Raw genomic sequence first — 15,458 nt, 5'->3', positions numbered from 1 at the left:
TGACCTGTGGCCTGGCCTCCTGGGTAAGGGATATGCTGAGTGAAGGGAGGGGTCCTATCCTACTTGTGCAGCCGGGTGGACATCCAGAGGCATGGCTGGGAGAGCCCCGGGAAGGCAGAGCTGCATTTAGAGTGTCATGAAGCAGTGAGAGGGGAGGCCAGCTCCTGCTTGTCTCCAGGGGGCAGTGGGAAGGAGAAAGGGACCTGGGCTGCATCTCCACTGTGCCACTCACTAGAGTGATCATGAGAGCATTCTTTCTCTCCTCAGGGTCTCCACTTAGTCCTCTGTAAAATAAGGATAACAAGCTCTGCCGAGCCCAAAGTTCTGAGGAGATAATTTATAGGAAAGAACCTAGAAGGGCCTCATCAACCACGAGCCCAAATCTACCCTAGAACAGCGATTGCCTATTGACAGCACCCCCTGGAAGGAATCCCGGAGGCCTATCTCAGTGCAGTGAGCAAGCTCTGCCCCCACTGGGAATGGCAAATGACAAGGGTGGACGGTGTGACAGTGGGTGATTGGTTTCAGGAGAACAATGTTATGAAAAAGACTCACTGAATATAGTTTTATGACCTCAGAGTAAGCTTCAGTGAGGTACTACAATGTGGAAAGTACACCGGACTCAGGGCCCTGGGATGCTGTTTACTGGCTCTGTGGCCCCTGGCCAGGCCTGAGCAAGCTGGGTCCCTGTTTATCCTCTGTGAGACAAAGGCCCTCACTCCTTCTTTCCCTCACAGGAGAGCATTTTGTAAGCTGCTCAGCATCACAATGTATTCCTGATGCTTCTGAGAAGCCACTAGGGAAGGCAGGGTAGGAGGAGGGTCGCCTCCATACAGAGGCAGGAGTCCCAGGAGTCTGGGAACTTCACCGATGGCTAGGCTGCTGACACTGAAGAGCGGGCTTCCTTCTCACCCATCTTGTGTATCTTGAATCAGGCCCAAAAAGACATGGAAAGAGGGGAAGATGGTAGGTAATCATGGCGGTAACAAAGTCCTAGGTTTCAGTCCTGGCTTGGCTTCTCATGTCTGTGCCATCCTAGGGGGTTTCTTAGGTTATTCTTCCCTGTCCTCTATCTGCAAATACATGCCACATCTTGTTGATTCTCCCTTCTTACAATCTCTTTTGCACACTCCCTTCTCTCTACTTCCCCCAACTACCCCCTGCGTCAGGCCCTTGTTGCCTCTCCTGGGGAGAGGCCAGAGCCAGATCAGGAAAGCCTCTGCCTCTTTCCAATCCATCCTCCTTACTACTTCTAAAGCTTAGGGCTGACCAGGGTGCTTTCCTGATCAGGAAGCTTTGCTGACTCCCCCTATTCCTGCTAGGGAAAGATACAGACTCTTCTGTTTGGCACTGAAAACCTCTCACAACAGGGTTCTCTGGCACAGCAGGCCTCCAAGCCCTGTTTAGAACAAGGCACAAGAATCATTTTGCCCTAAGAATTCCATGAGGCTGCTTCAATGTGGGCCAGGGCAGGGCAGGCCTGAGTGGCTCATGAGAACAGGCTCTGAATGAGAGCTTTACCTTGGTCTTAGTGCATGACCTGGAAGACTGCTCTAACCTCTCCAGGTTTCTGTTAAAGGCAGATAACAACCAGCCATCTACTCTCCATATCTGAGGTGCTTCACTGGGCTCCAACATTAGCTTGAAGGAGCATCAGGATAAGAAATCTACCTCCTACCCTTGGGTGCATGAACACGGGGCTGAGCTCGGGGCTTTCCCATTCAACATTTCTTCCCCCCAACACCTTTCCCACCTCATCAAACAGCTGCAGCATGATGGTGAGGACGTCAGGATGGGCTTTGTCCACCTCATCAAAAAGTACCACAGCATTGGGGCACTGCTTCAGCTTTTTGGTCAGCTGGCCCCCTTCCTCATGGCCGATGTAGCCAGGCGGGGAGCCTATGAACTTGGCTACCTGGTGGGGAGAGAAAGCTGAGACAGTCACCACTGGGCAACACAGATGACAGCTTCAAACACAACATTTGGGGGGGATGTTTGAAACACTTTGTCCCCAGAGCAAAGGGGAATGGGGCCAGGAATCCAACAAAGGCCCAAACCAGAAAATCTACCAGAAATGATAGCCCAGCACATAAGATGCACATCATCCCCTCCCTCCCAAACCTGGAACTGCAGGCCCAGAGAAAGCAGCTTCCCTCCAAAGAGTGGTTTTTGCCATTCTCCCAAATGCAGCCGAGTTACCACGGTTGCTAAGTCATAAGGCAACTTTTCAGGCCTTTTTAAGTTCAGAATGAATCTGATGTTTGGCATTGTCCAGTCCCGGGGAGTGGAGAAAGGCATGTGAACCTTCCTGATTCGTCCATTTTCCCCTCCTTCCCATCTGATGAACATTTCTGCTTACCTCGTGCCTCTCCTGGAACTCAGACATGTCCAGCCGAATGAAGCCCTGTATAGAAACCAGAGACCACAGAGAGGTGCTTAGGCAGAGAAGGCAGAAGAGGGTCTTCCTCCAACTTCCAGGCCTCCCAAGCCCTGCCCCAGTCCATGGTACTTAGTCCTTCACCTTCCCACACCCCATCATGAGAATCAACTCTCATTCTCACCCTGGATCCAGTGAATGCACTCATCCCTACCTATTTGAACTAGAACATCATCTCTTCCCTCCTAAATTTTGCTCAAAACCAAGCTATTTCAGGTCATTTTCCCTGGGTCTCACTATAAATTCCCTTCGGATGAGATGCATTCTGAAAGTAGTGACTGGGTCTCATCATTCCTTTGAACAAGGGCTCCCAGAGCTGCATGTCCCCCCTTCACCCTCCTCCTTGGGCTTGGAGGCTGTCAAGGCCTCAGACACCCTCTTCCTTCTACTTAGGTGCTCACACACACAGGATAGGGCCCAGGAATTGGGGAGGGAGGGTTGTGGAGAAATATCTGGATCAATTGCTCCAATCTATTGCTATAAATCTTTAAAAATTTTTTTAATTTTAAAATATTTTTCTATGGTTACATGATTCATTTTCTTTCCCTCCCCCCTTCCTGAGCTGATAAGCAATTCCACTGGGTTGTACAAATGTTATCACTTGATACCTATTTCTATATTATTCATTTGTCTACAGCTATGAATCTTAAAAAACAAAACAAAACAAAACAAAAAACAAAACACCTTTTACCTTCTCTCTTAGAATGGATACTGTGCAATGGTCCTAAGGCAGAAGACAATGGGGGTTAAGTGACTTGTCCAGGGTCACACAGCTATGAGGTGTCAGGGGCTAGATTTGCCCCCAGGACCTCATGCCTTTAGGCATGGCTCTCAATCCACTGAGTTATCCAGTTGTATCCCTCCCCACCTCCCAGTTATTTTAGCTAAATAAAAAAAATGGGACCACAGGGATTTGAATAATTTGGCCAAAGTGGTTTTGGCATCAAGAGACTTGGGTTCAAATTTCAGTACTAAAACTTTACTAGCTATGTGACCAATCCCTTAACCTCTCTGTGCTTCAAGTTCCTCTCTGCAAAATGGAGATAACAGAATTCATTACACTACTGAATTCACAGAGTAGTTGTATAGAATGTGCCTTGTAAACACTAAAGCTCTATAAGCATGAAGTTACTACCTCTAGTGGCTGGGCTGGCAAGAAACTGCTTCACTAGAGAACCTAATGTCTCATTCTATTACTCTCCCAAATCAGGGAGGATCACTGGGCCCAAACACAAAGATAGGGAGACTAAGGAAGCAGGGTCTGGGAATTTGAAGAGGAGGTCTATATGACTCTGTCCAAGCGGCTTTTCCCTTGTGAGACTCAGTTTCTTCTACAAAATGAAAACACTGAACTTGGTGATATTTCAGGTCCTTTTAAAGCCTTTGTAACCTAATTCTAGTATATTATAAAGAGCTGTGGTTCTGGAGTTAGAGGGCTTGAGTTCAGATCCCACCTTTGACGTTGACTCTCCCTGGGCTTTAGTTCCTTTATCTGTGTAAGGAAATGGACAAGTCCTGCCTCTGAGGTGGCTTCTAATTCTAGATCTATGATCCCATTATTCTTGCCCTAAGGCTATTGGACAACACTAATGGAGAAAGTCACAAAATGGAGTGACCATCATCCATTATAAATTTGTGCTATATGACCACAGCTGGGTCCCAACAGCTGCTTTCCAATCTAGACTGATCTTTCTCTGACTGTACCACACATCTGGGCAGCTAGGTGGCACAGTGTGAATAGTGTCAGGCCTGCAGTCAGGATGACCTGAGTCAAAATTGTGACCCTGTGCAAGTCATTTCACCCTGTTTGCCTCTGTTTCCTCATCTGTAAAATGACCCAGAGAAAGACATGGCAAACTATTCTAGTGTATTTGTCAAAAAAGCTCCAAATCATGTTATAGAGTTGGACATGCCTGAAACAACTGAACAATAACAATCACAAACGTCAAAATCTTTAATAGTTTTTTTTGCTCAGATTCTGGCTTTGCATCCAATCATTTCTATTCCCCATAGAGTACCTGCCAACCTCAAAGATTAAGCATGATCTCATAGATGCCCTGGGTTTTAGGTTTTGCTCATGCTGATCCTGACGTCTGGCCCTGTCCTTTCCTATCTTTAGAATCTCTACTCATCCTAGAAAGGCCAAGTCAAATGCTACTTCTTCCTAGAGGTCTTGTCTTAATTTTCTCAGAAGGCTTCTGTGATCTTATCTTGGGAGAAGGGAGAGGAAAATGGGGAGGGGTAGATGGGACCAGAAGGCTCTGGATAATGCCTGAGAGTCTTTAAAGAAAGAGTTGAATTCTAATTTTACTCCTTGCTCAGTCAAATAGTCAGATTTTCCAAGGAGCATGATAATAAATGTTTGTTCAGAGGCTAAGGGACACGAGTCCTTTTGGAGCAGAATCTTATGCTGACTGGCTGAGAGGCAACAGCAGTTGATTTGGCTAGAAAACGTAAAATTAATTCAGTTACATGTAGAAACAATATTTGACAATTGTTTCTAACATTTTAGGATTCTTTCCCTCTTTCCCCCTTCCCACAATGAGGCAGTAAATAGTCTGATACAGGTTATATCAGTATTTTCATGTAATATGTATTTCCATACTGCTCATGTCTTGATAAAAGACATATCACACATAGAATAAAAAATCCATGAAGGGAATATAATGGAAGATGGCATGCCTTGGTCTGCCTCAGACTCCAGAGGTTCCTTCTTTGGCCATGGATGGCATTTTCTCTGGAGACTTGCTTTGCTGACAATGATTTAGTCCTTCCTAGCCGATCATTATATGACATTTCTGTTACAGTATATACTGCTCTCCTGGCTCTGCTCACTTCACTTTGAATCAGTTCATATAAAGACTTGGATTTTAATCCTGCCTTTCTAATAGCCTTAGAGAGAACCACAGACTCCCACACTGTAAGAGAACCTAAAGGCATCTGCTTAAGCCTCTGCCCTCGATTTCCTTTCAAAAAGGCGTCATTTATTCTCTTTTTTAAAACCTCCATATATAAGAAGCTCATGGCCACTTTTCTCACAGTTGGGTGTCCCCCGACTGCTCCTTGTTGTGTGCCTTCTTCCAGAGGCAGCCCCTCCATGCCTGGCCATGGTTCTCCAGGCTAAACAGCCCCACGGCCTCCCACAGACTCGTCTGGTTTCCCTTTCTCCTGGACCTGCTCCAGATGAAAGTGCCCTTCTGAGGTTTATTCTCTTGGAGAAGAATGCTCACTCTCAGCCACAACACCTGAGAGAGGTAGCACAGAGGCACCACACACCTGGGAGAGGGCCTCCTGAAACAAGCACTTGATATTAGGATGACTGCCTCTACAGTCTTCCCACTACAGTAGTGGGCCAGGGCTTTTGACCCACTTGGCAGAAGTATTACAGAGACCCTAGAGACACAGGAAGTGAGGGGAGATATAATCTCTCCTTGATGTTGGCTAGTCATGAGTTTTCTCCATTTTTGAGAAGAGAAAATCAAGTCCTGGAGAGCAGAAAGCACTTAGCTAAGGTCACACATGGAATAGGTGGGAAAGCTGGCAATGGAGCCAAGGGTTTTTTTTTTTTAAACTCTTACTTAAAATCATTACTAAGTATCAGTTCTAAGGCAGAAGAGTGATAAGGGCTAGGCAATGGGGGTTAAATGACTTGTCAAGGGTCATCCAGTCAGGAAGTCACTGAAGAGACCGGAGTATGACTCGCCTAATAGCCAGCACTTATAGTACACATTTAAGGTTGGCAAAGCACTTTATATAGCTCAATCCACCAAAATTTTTTTTAAGCACCTACTATATGCCAGGCACTACAATCACCTAGGAAGGGGCAGGAGTTATTAATAATCTCATTTTACATATGAGGAAACAGAGGCAGAAGGCAGTGAAGTCTCTTGTCTGGTAAATGTCTAGCCAGGCAGGGCTCAGCCCAGATCTGCGTGACTCCAGGCTTGGCATCTCCTAGCCTCTGCCAAGCAGAGGGGCAACAGAGTATCTGAGCCTGGAGTCAGGAGGCCATGGCTCCGAGCCTCCCTCAGCGCACAGAACTTCAGTTTCCTCCTGTCAAGGCAGAGAAGGAAGGTGTACTGGAAATCTCTAAGTGCTACATTCAGGGAAGTTCACAGGACTCAGAGTGGGAAAGGACCAAAGAGATCATCTAGTCCCAGTGACTCCCTTTACAGATGAGCAGCCTGAGGCCCTCAGTCACATAGATAATAATAGCAGTGTCAGGACTGGAATCCAGGTGCTTCAACACCTTTGCTTCCCCTCAAAAAGAAAAGTAGTGCTGAGACTTTTAAAAAGAAAGAATAGTAAACCTTGGCCAGCTCTGGTAGACTTCTTGTCTCTCTGGACAACACTGTGAAATGGAGTCCAATGTGCTGTGAGGGTTAAGGTGGCCCTTGATGTTGTGCTGTCAAAGATACACGCGGAGTTACAAGTCCCTAGGTCTAGATTCCAGCTAGGGCTGTCACGGATATGGCCACAGCCATGGGACCCAAACAGAAAGACTTCTCTCTCTGCCTCCGTTTCCTCATCTGTAAAATGGAGCTAACCCCATATATCTGGCCTCCTTCACAGGACTGTGGCAATGATATTAGGATTATTCTCTGGAGGAGGCATGCTATAAAGGGAAGTGATTGGACCATCTTCCATGACATCCAATGAGGGCATGATTCTGCTGCCTACAGAAACGTTCTAATAAGGAAAATTTCTTTTCCCATTAGCCTTCTAACAAACTCTTCTCTGTGTCAGCAAATCTGTAGCTATTTTGATTCCCGGCACTGCATGTATGAAGACGTATGAAGACAGACCAGATAAGATTATAATTTGTAATTAAATATCAACCTTTCTGACAGTATTAAAATGAAACGACCAAGAATCCTTCATTCCTAATCAGTTGGTTCCTGCCTCTAACTGCATCTCCCCTAATAGTCTGCCTAGTTTATGACCCTTTCCCGAGTGCTAATTGTCGGAATTGCTGTCAACCTGATTAATTGTCTTTCAGCAAGCTATCTGTGCAGACTATCATATTAACATGACACATAGCGCCCACTGCCACGTGGCCTACTCTGGGATTTGCTGAGGTGGGGAGAACTGGAGAGCTGGGGATTGTGGGGGGTGGAGAGATGGAGATGATGGCTTGGAGAAGAAAGGGTGCTAGGAGTGGGATTCTGTCCTTGGCTTAGTGCCTCTCTGAGACTGGCATAATGGTGGGGTGGGCCTGGCCCCTGAGGGGTTGTGGTCACAGAAGCACGTATGGACCCTGAACTGGGATGTCTGAAGGCAATGAGGAAAAGTGAGTAGAAAGAATGTTGGATTTGAGGCAGGAGGCCAAGGTTTAAGTGATTTCACTTCTTTAATCAGTTTGCTCATCTGTAAAATAGGGTTATTGTTATATTTGTGTTATCCACCTCACAAAGATATTAGGAAAATATTCAGTAAATCTTTAAGTACTGTAATAATGTGGATTACTATTTATTTGAAAAATAAGTTCAAGAGCTTGATACTGGTGTGCTAGGCTGTGAATACTTCAAAACCTCTGAAGTGATGGAGAACTCAGAGGAGATCTAATTCAATCTACTGAAAGAAGACTGTCCACTACAACCTCCCTCACAAGAGGTCAGTTAGTCAAGTAGCTCAATGCCCTGTTGGTAGAGCTGTGAAATGGCTCAATTGCCCTGCCATCTTTCTCAGATTATATAGAATTTATTTTGTCTATAGCTTGTTTGTACATAATTGTTTTCATGTTGTTGCCCTCATTATACATTTTCTGAGAGCAAGGCCTGTCTTTGATCTTTTGTATTCCCAGCTTAGTTAAGCACAGTGATAGTCATATGGTAGGCACTTAATAAATGTTTGCTAACTTGGAAATGTAGGATAAAAATTAATATCCAAATACTCATATATATATAAACCCTTACCTTCTGTCTTAGAATCAATACTGAGTATTGGTTCTTAGGCAGAAGAGTGGTAAGGGCTAGACAATGGGGGTTAAGTGACTTACCCAGGGTCACACAGCCAGGAAGTATCTGAGGTCAGATTTGAACCCAGGACCTTCCACCTCTGGGCCCGGCTCTCAATCCACTGAGCTACCTAGCTGCCCCTTCCAAATATTTTTTTAATAAGATTTAATGATAATAACTTGAAGCACAAGAATGACCTCAGTAAAGAGATAAAAGCTTCCCAGACCACATACAGTTTGGAACATGTCCCCAAAGGTAATTAATTGTGTATATTTGTTGACTCAGCTATAATACAACCAGGTTTTTATCCCAAACATATCAAAGGAAAAGAAAAAGAACTCATATGTACAAATATTTATAAGAAGCTTTTTTTGGGGCAGTCAGGTAACACAGTGGACCTGGAGTCGGGAGATCCTGAGTTCAAATATGGCTTCAGACAATGACTCTGGGCAAGGTATTTTACACTGATTACCTACCTAGCCTGTACCCTTCTGTCTTAGAATTGACACTAAGACAGAAGGTAAGAGTTAAAAAAAAATAAAAAAGAAGCTCTTTTTGGTGGCAAAGAACTGGAGACTAAAGCCTATCATTTGGGGAATAGTTGAATAAATTATAGCAGAAGAATGTAATGGAGTGCTGTAAGAAATGCTGAAGGGGATGGTTTTAGAGAAATCTGGAAGGGCTTTTATGAATTGATACAGAGTAAAAATAAACAGAACCAGGGAAACAATTTATTCATTAGCAACAAAAGAGAAATGGCAAACAACTTTGGAAGACTTAAGAATTCTGACCAACACACTGACCATCCACAATGCCAGAGGACCGATGATGAACCACAATAACCACCTACCTCCAGAGAGAGAGGTGTCAGATTGAGGGGGCAGATGGAGACATGTTTTAGATGTGACCAATGAGAGAAATGCTTTGTCTGACTATGGCATATTTGTTTTGAACAAAGATTTTGTTTTTTTAAATGTGATGGGGAGTTGGAGGGGGGATGGTGGTGGGAGAAAAAAACTTTTCTATATTAAACAAAGGATAAAAAATGTTGAGGACATAAGTACAAAGTGAGCCAAAATAAAAAAATAAACAATTGGCCAACCAGCTTCCACTTAATAACATCTACCAATGTGAAATTAAATAATTCTTACAAAGTAGAAAGGCAAGTATCCTGGTACCACTTGTAGGCCAGGGTCCTAAACAACAGCTTACATCCTCAGCTAGAGTCTCCATGTGGAATACTGTAGGGACATCGAGTCCCCAGGCATTCTTCAGGCCAATGTTAGCTAGAGAGAAGTACTAGAGGAGGCTTGGAATAGCTACAGAAGACTGTTGGGGCCAGTTTGGTTGCTATGATAGAAACATTCCCAAGAGGACCTTAATGACCATCTCCCTGACATGACTCCTCTGGATGAAAACATTTCCTGTCAGACTGGAAAGTCAATTCATAAAAAACTTTTTCTGAGAACTATCTGTAGGGCCTCATGTTTGAGTTATAGAATGAGCAGAATTTTGGAGTTATAAGGGACCTCACAAGGTCATTATGACCAAATTCTATCTGAACTGAAATCCCTTCTACAAATGGCCAATCAGTCAAAGCTTAAACACCTCATAATGAAGAATTCATTATCCCAACTGGACAGGCAAAAATGGAAAAGCCCTAATTCTTGCCAGGAAAGAACACGGCTTTTTCTGGGCCAGTAGAGGGAGAAATTACTTCTAGCTTAAGAGATCTGGGAAGGTTTCATGGAAGGGATGGCAACTGAAATGGACCTGGAAGGACACAGGGTAAGAAAAGGAAAGAAGGGAGGGAAGCAGAAAGAGAAGAATGTGCAAAGACTTAGAGATGGAAATGGATGGGAGTCATTTGGAGAATATTAAATTATCTACTTTGGATGAAGGGAGGATGGGAGATACAAGGCCAAAGACCATGGAGAGTATCTTGAATACTGAGCTGAGACACATTCATTCTAGTGTGGACTATGGGGGAGTTATGGGAGGTTCCTGGGAAGGGCATGATCAGAGCTGAGCTAGCGGAACATGATTAAGGCACAATATTCAGGAAGGATGGAGGGAGATGTACTGAAGGCAGGGAGGCCACTGAGGAGGTAGCTCTGACTATCCTTTTTGGGGTCAGGGGGGCTGAAGGCCTGGACTTTTTAAGTAGGGCTATGGAAATGGGAGAAATTCTATTAAGTATAAGAAACAAAGAGCAATGGAGATAATTTAATGAAACAGATTCTGGCCTCTGCATGGGGTAGTCCTTGGATGAAAGGATAACAAATCCTTCTAAATTTTATTGGCCAACAAGGTAATGATCTTTAAACACAGATTCCCTTGGAAAATGATTATGATGCCAAAGTTAAGATGCAGTGTCTCATTTAACTTTTTCAGTCACTTTGTAGAATTTCTATATTGGAAAGGCCTTCAGAGGGCCTCTAGTCCAAATCCCTTCTGATCAGGAAAGGAAGCTCTGGGGAACAACATTGCAGATAACGGTCAGCATGCCTCCAAGCACAGACTTTGAGATCTGCCAGTCTGATTTGTCTTGTCATAACTCCCTATAACAGGAAGTTTCTCTTTACCTTAAGCTAAACTCTACCCCTCTTTGATTTCTACCTATTGCTCCCACGTCTGTGTTTTGGGGCCAAGCAGAACAAATCTAATCCAAGTGTTCCACATGACAGTCATTTAGTTATCTGAACCCAGATACTGAGTTCTTCATCTCCAGTCCTTTCAGTTGACCCTTGCATGACTCCCTCTCCAGTTTTCTCACCCCTCTGGATGAGGTTCTTTGGATCTGCTGACTGCTAACAATGTCCTTCCTAAATGTGGCATCCAGAAGTGGGCATGCAGCTCTGCTGTTGTGGTATGACAAGCAGAGGACAGCAGGACTCTATCTCCCTCTTTCTGGACATTATATAGCATCCAAATGCAGCCTAACACTGTGTTTGCTTGTTGGGCTGCTATGCCCCAAGGCTGATACACTGAACTTGCAATCCACTCAGACTCCTGGATTTTTTCTCAGTATCTGTTGCTTAGTGACACTTTCCCATTCAGTATCTCACTTGATCCTCACATCTGTCTCTGGAGGTTAGCAGGGCAGTGATTATGCTCCCCATTTTATAGGTGAGAGGGTTGGAGGGGACTATGGCTTTCCTCAGGTACAACCTTTACATAGAAGAAATATCTACACTAGGATATCCTTGACAGACAAATGGCTATACAGAAAACAAAAATGGAGAGAGGCTGAACTAAATAGCAAGACAATGGCTGAAGTAGTACCAGAAACCCAGGAGGCCCAAGACTATTTCTCCAGGGATCTTTCTACCATTCCTACTGCCTGCAGAGGCAATGATCCAAGGACACATTAAACTAGCCAAAGGGCAGTCAGGCGCTTTGGTCCTGCCCTCGTGGGGCTTGGCCTCTTACCTTCTTGCCATCCTTGTGCATGTACTTGGCTGTCTGTTTGGCCAGCTCCGTTTTCCCTGATGGAGAGAGGAGAGGAGAGGAAGGAAAAAAGTCATTGCTTAACTCTCATTTCTTAGTTCTAAAGACCCTATCTACACTCATTGCTGAGGACAGAAAGATGACTATGGATCCCTCCTTACCACTGAGCAGGAGGAAAGAAGACTCAAAGGAATACAAGGGACTGTAGCCCTAGTTAGGCCATAAAGGCACAAAAGAGGTACACACAGAGTGTGGGTTAAGAGATGCCCCTGAGAGTGGGGGTGGGGAAGGGGGTTCAAAAGGAGGATAAAGGAGACAAGGTATGCATGCCGAGATGGCAAAGTAAGTGGAGATATTTGGGTATGGATGTATGAAAACTGTACAAAGAATGGACAAGTTTAACTATAGCATGGGAGAGCCAACACTGTGAAATAAGGCTAAAAAGATGGATTAGGATCAGACTGGGGAATACCTTTAATGGTGGGCTAATTAATGTATTTTTTCCTGTAGGAGATAGGGAGCTGCTGAAGGTTTCTGAGCAGGGGAGTGACATAGCTAGATCTCTGCATGAGGAAGATTATTCTGGCTGGTATGTGTATGAACTGGAGAAGGGAGAGACTGGAGACAAGGTGACCAGTTGGGAGGCATTACATCATCTAGGCAAGAGGCCTGAGAGCCTGAATTAAGGTGGTCCAGACTGAGGCTTGGGGCAGAAGAGCAGTAATGGCCTGGCTGCTGCCTGTGCCCCATCCCATACAGGAGTGAGATTCAGATCTTGGCAGCAGCCTGGATTTCTTCCTTTAGAATCCAGGCTTTCCCTAATCCTTCAAGTCCTACCCAGCTCCAGGAAGATCCCCTTCTTTTGTCTTCTCCACATGCCTACAGGGCACTAAAACAGAACTACCCTTCCTCATATCCAATGGTGTTTTGAGACTTGCTTTTCCCAAACTGTGAAGGGGAAGGGCCTAGGTCTCACTTTCTTTTCTCCTTCCCCAATCTTAGGATCTGGTGTTTGTCAAGAAACCCTGAAGCTGTAATGAATGAAATTATACCACCATTACTAAGAAATATGATTGCCCCCCCCCCCCCAACCAAATAGGATCTGATATCTTGGTGGTTAGTTACAGGAGATCCCACTTTCTAGGTTAGGTAAGGATATATAGTCAGGTCTCAGTTATCTGCACCAGTGGAAAGCAGTGGGGTCCTTTGTGTCTGGCTTGGGAATCCAGCTTTCCTTCCCGAGACAGATTTTCTTTGTTAGTATCAACATGACTGTCTATCCTGAATAACACACTGCTAGCCAGCATCATGCTGGACTGGCAGGTGTGAAGACCAGCTTAGGCTTAAGAACTATATCACAGATAATTCACTATATAGAGATGCTACAAGCAGATAACCGAGTTGATATTTGCTAAGGGGAGAGATTCTAAAGTGCGTCAAATCTCAATTCTTCCAGCTGTTCTTTTATTATTATTGATACTTCCTAAATAAGTGGCCTCCATAGGGCAGCCCTGAACAAGAGTGGGAGGGATGTAGCCAGACCACCAAGACCTTTATAGTTGACTTCACTTGACTTTTCAGTTTTGATCCTTAGAGCCAAGGGACATTTTGGATGGGAGAGGCTAAAGCTGGACCTCATCCTAGGATCTGACTGACCATGGCCAATGTGTAGCTACGCTAGGAGAAGCACTGACTCAGTCTGCAGGGGGCTCACAGTCTGGCTTTGGATATGGAACACAGTCTGACCATAGAACACAGTCCGCTTGAAGAGGATCAAATGTCAAAATGCCTGGGAGGGCCAGTAATGTGCTTTGGGTAGTCAATGTGGTCTGGGGAGAAAAGAGAGGGCTTCTTGGAAAAGGGGGGGATTTGAAGGATAAGAAAGGCAAATGATGAGAGTAATAACTGACATTGTCTAGCTTTTTAAAGTTTACAAAGCACTTTATACACACCATTTCATTTGAATTTCACAAAAATCCTGGATAAGTTCTCATTTTGCAAATAAGGAAACTGAGGCTCAGATCAGCTAAGCACCTTGCTCACAGTCTTATAGCTAGCTGGCAGGTAGCAGAGGCAAGATTCAAGTCCAGGTCTCTCCTGACATCTTGTCTCATTCTCTTTCACTGCCCTAGTATGCTGAGATACCAATAGACCAGAGGTTTCTTTGCAAAATAAAGACTCAGATGGTAGGAATGGAACTGGGATATAGAGGGAAATGAAGAGTGAGCCCAAAGTAACAGAAGGAGAGGAATTGAGACTTGCCCTAGGTCACAAAAATGGCAAGTGTCCAGCTGAGGATGTGTTTCTCTGACTCTAGATTTCCTGAAGAAGACAGTGAGAAAGGCCTTCCTTTTGGGGAAGGGCTGTCTGGTATTTGGGGGACTGGCAGGATAAAGGGCATCGAAAGCAGCAGCTTTGACCTTGATGAGGTCATCAGTGTGAAGGTACCTCCCTTCCCTCACCAAAAGTAGGTGATAAGGGCTGAGTGGCCCTGCAAATCCCTTTCTGTTTCTTCTCAGAAGTATAAAATGTGTGGATAAAGGTTCTTCTCTGGGGGTATCCATGGCCTCTAGGTCTGTGTGGAGGAAGCCTTAATGGACATATAAAGCATATGGCTCTAATTTTTCCTGTGAGAGTGTGGGTCTGTATGGAGCTGCAGATACTATGAATCTCCTTTTCCTCTGTCAGTGACTCAGCCAGGCTGCCTGTTACACCAGGCCCAGAGAGGCAGAGCAGGGACTCAGGTCTGAAATAGCCTACAGGCAGCTTTTCAGACTCTCAGTCAAAGGAAAAGAGCTGAGTTATCCATCAATTCAAACAATAGATAATGTACTGGCCACAGGCTGTTTTCCATTGCACCGAATCCAGTCAGAATGTCCAGAGCACCTTCCTCCTGTGTACTTAGCAATGGGTACCACTGGGTCTCTCCAATTTCTTCAAGTGTACTTTGTGCTAATCCTAACAGAATTGGAGGGTGGCTGTGGGAGGGGAAGAGAAGGCCTGGAGACTGACATGGCAGCTACAAATGATCTCCAGAGCAACCAGTCTCCAGATGGATAATTGAGAGCTGGCCAGATTGGGGTCTGCACATTGTCAAGGGGGAACTGGAGCCAGGAACATGGAGCCTTCCATGGAAAATACAAATATCTGGAAATCAATTTAGGCTAAAAGTCTGCCCCTTTGCTATCTGAGCATGGGGTGAAATGTTCCTCTTGGACTTTCCTTTCCACAAAATTCTTATTCTGGCCAGATTGTCTTTCAAATGTGACTCTTGTTCTTGTCCCTCACCAGGTTCCTGATACTTGGGATGCCCTCCCTTCAGATTTTTGCTATCTATGTTGGGGTCTTAAGCTCTCTATGCTATATGACAAACTCCATCAAGTCCAGAATATCTTCCCTACTCATCCTCTCAGCTAGCCTGTGACCTGGCTCTCAGTAATGCTCATTGTTTAGACTGTGAGACCCATGAGGGCAAGACCTGTGCCTTATCTAAACTTTTTATTTCTCCTATTTGCCTGAGCACTGTGCTCTCTATAAGGCAGACACTCAGGTGATGGGGTCTGAATTGGATCAATTTGAACCTGACAATTCTGGGGCTGGATCCTATACTTCCC

General features: G+C 44.9%; 1 protein-coding gene across 9 annotated transcripts in view; it reads right to left on the bottom strand.

Annotated features, from left to right (window-relative positions):
* Nucleotides 1-15,458, bottom strand: part of CLPB (ClpB family mitochondrial disaggregase) — a 203,164-nt gene that overhangs the window by 10,781 nt on the left and 176,925 nt on the right. For all 9 annotated transcript variants that reach the window (XM_007491041.3, XM_056795035.1, XM_007491042.3 and 6 more), the window contains 3 exons: nt 11,827-11,882; nt 2,360-2,404; nt 1,754-1,915 (listed from right to left, as the gene is read on the bottom strand). In XM_007491041.3, coding sequence (XP_007491103.1) covers nt 1,754-1,915; nt 2,360-2,404; nt 11,827-11,882 — 263 coding nt within the window. The remainder of the gene's footprint in view (nt 1-1,753; nt 1,916-2,359; nt 2,405-11,826; nt 11,883-15,458) is intronic.

The sequence above is a fragment of the Monodelphis domestica genome, chromosome 4, assembly GCF_027887165.1.
Source record: "Monodelphis domestica isolate mMonDom1 chromosome 4, mMonDom1.pri, whole genome shotgun sequence".
In the NCBI taxonomy this organism is placed as follows: domain Eukaryota; kingdom Metazoa; phylum Chordata; class Mammalia; order Didelphimorphia; family Didelphidae; genus Monodelphis; species Monodelphis domestica.
Note: the sequence above shows the minus strand (reverse complement) of the source record. Positions and strands in the feature narration are given on the sequence as shown.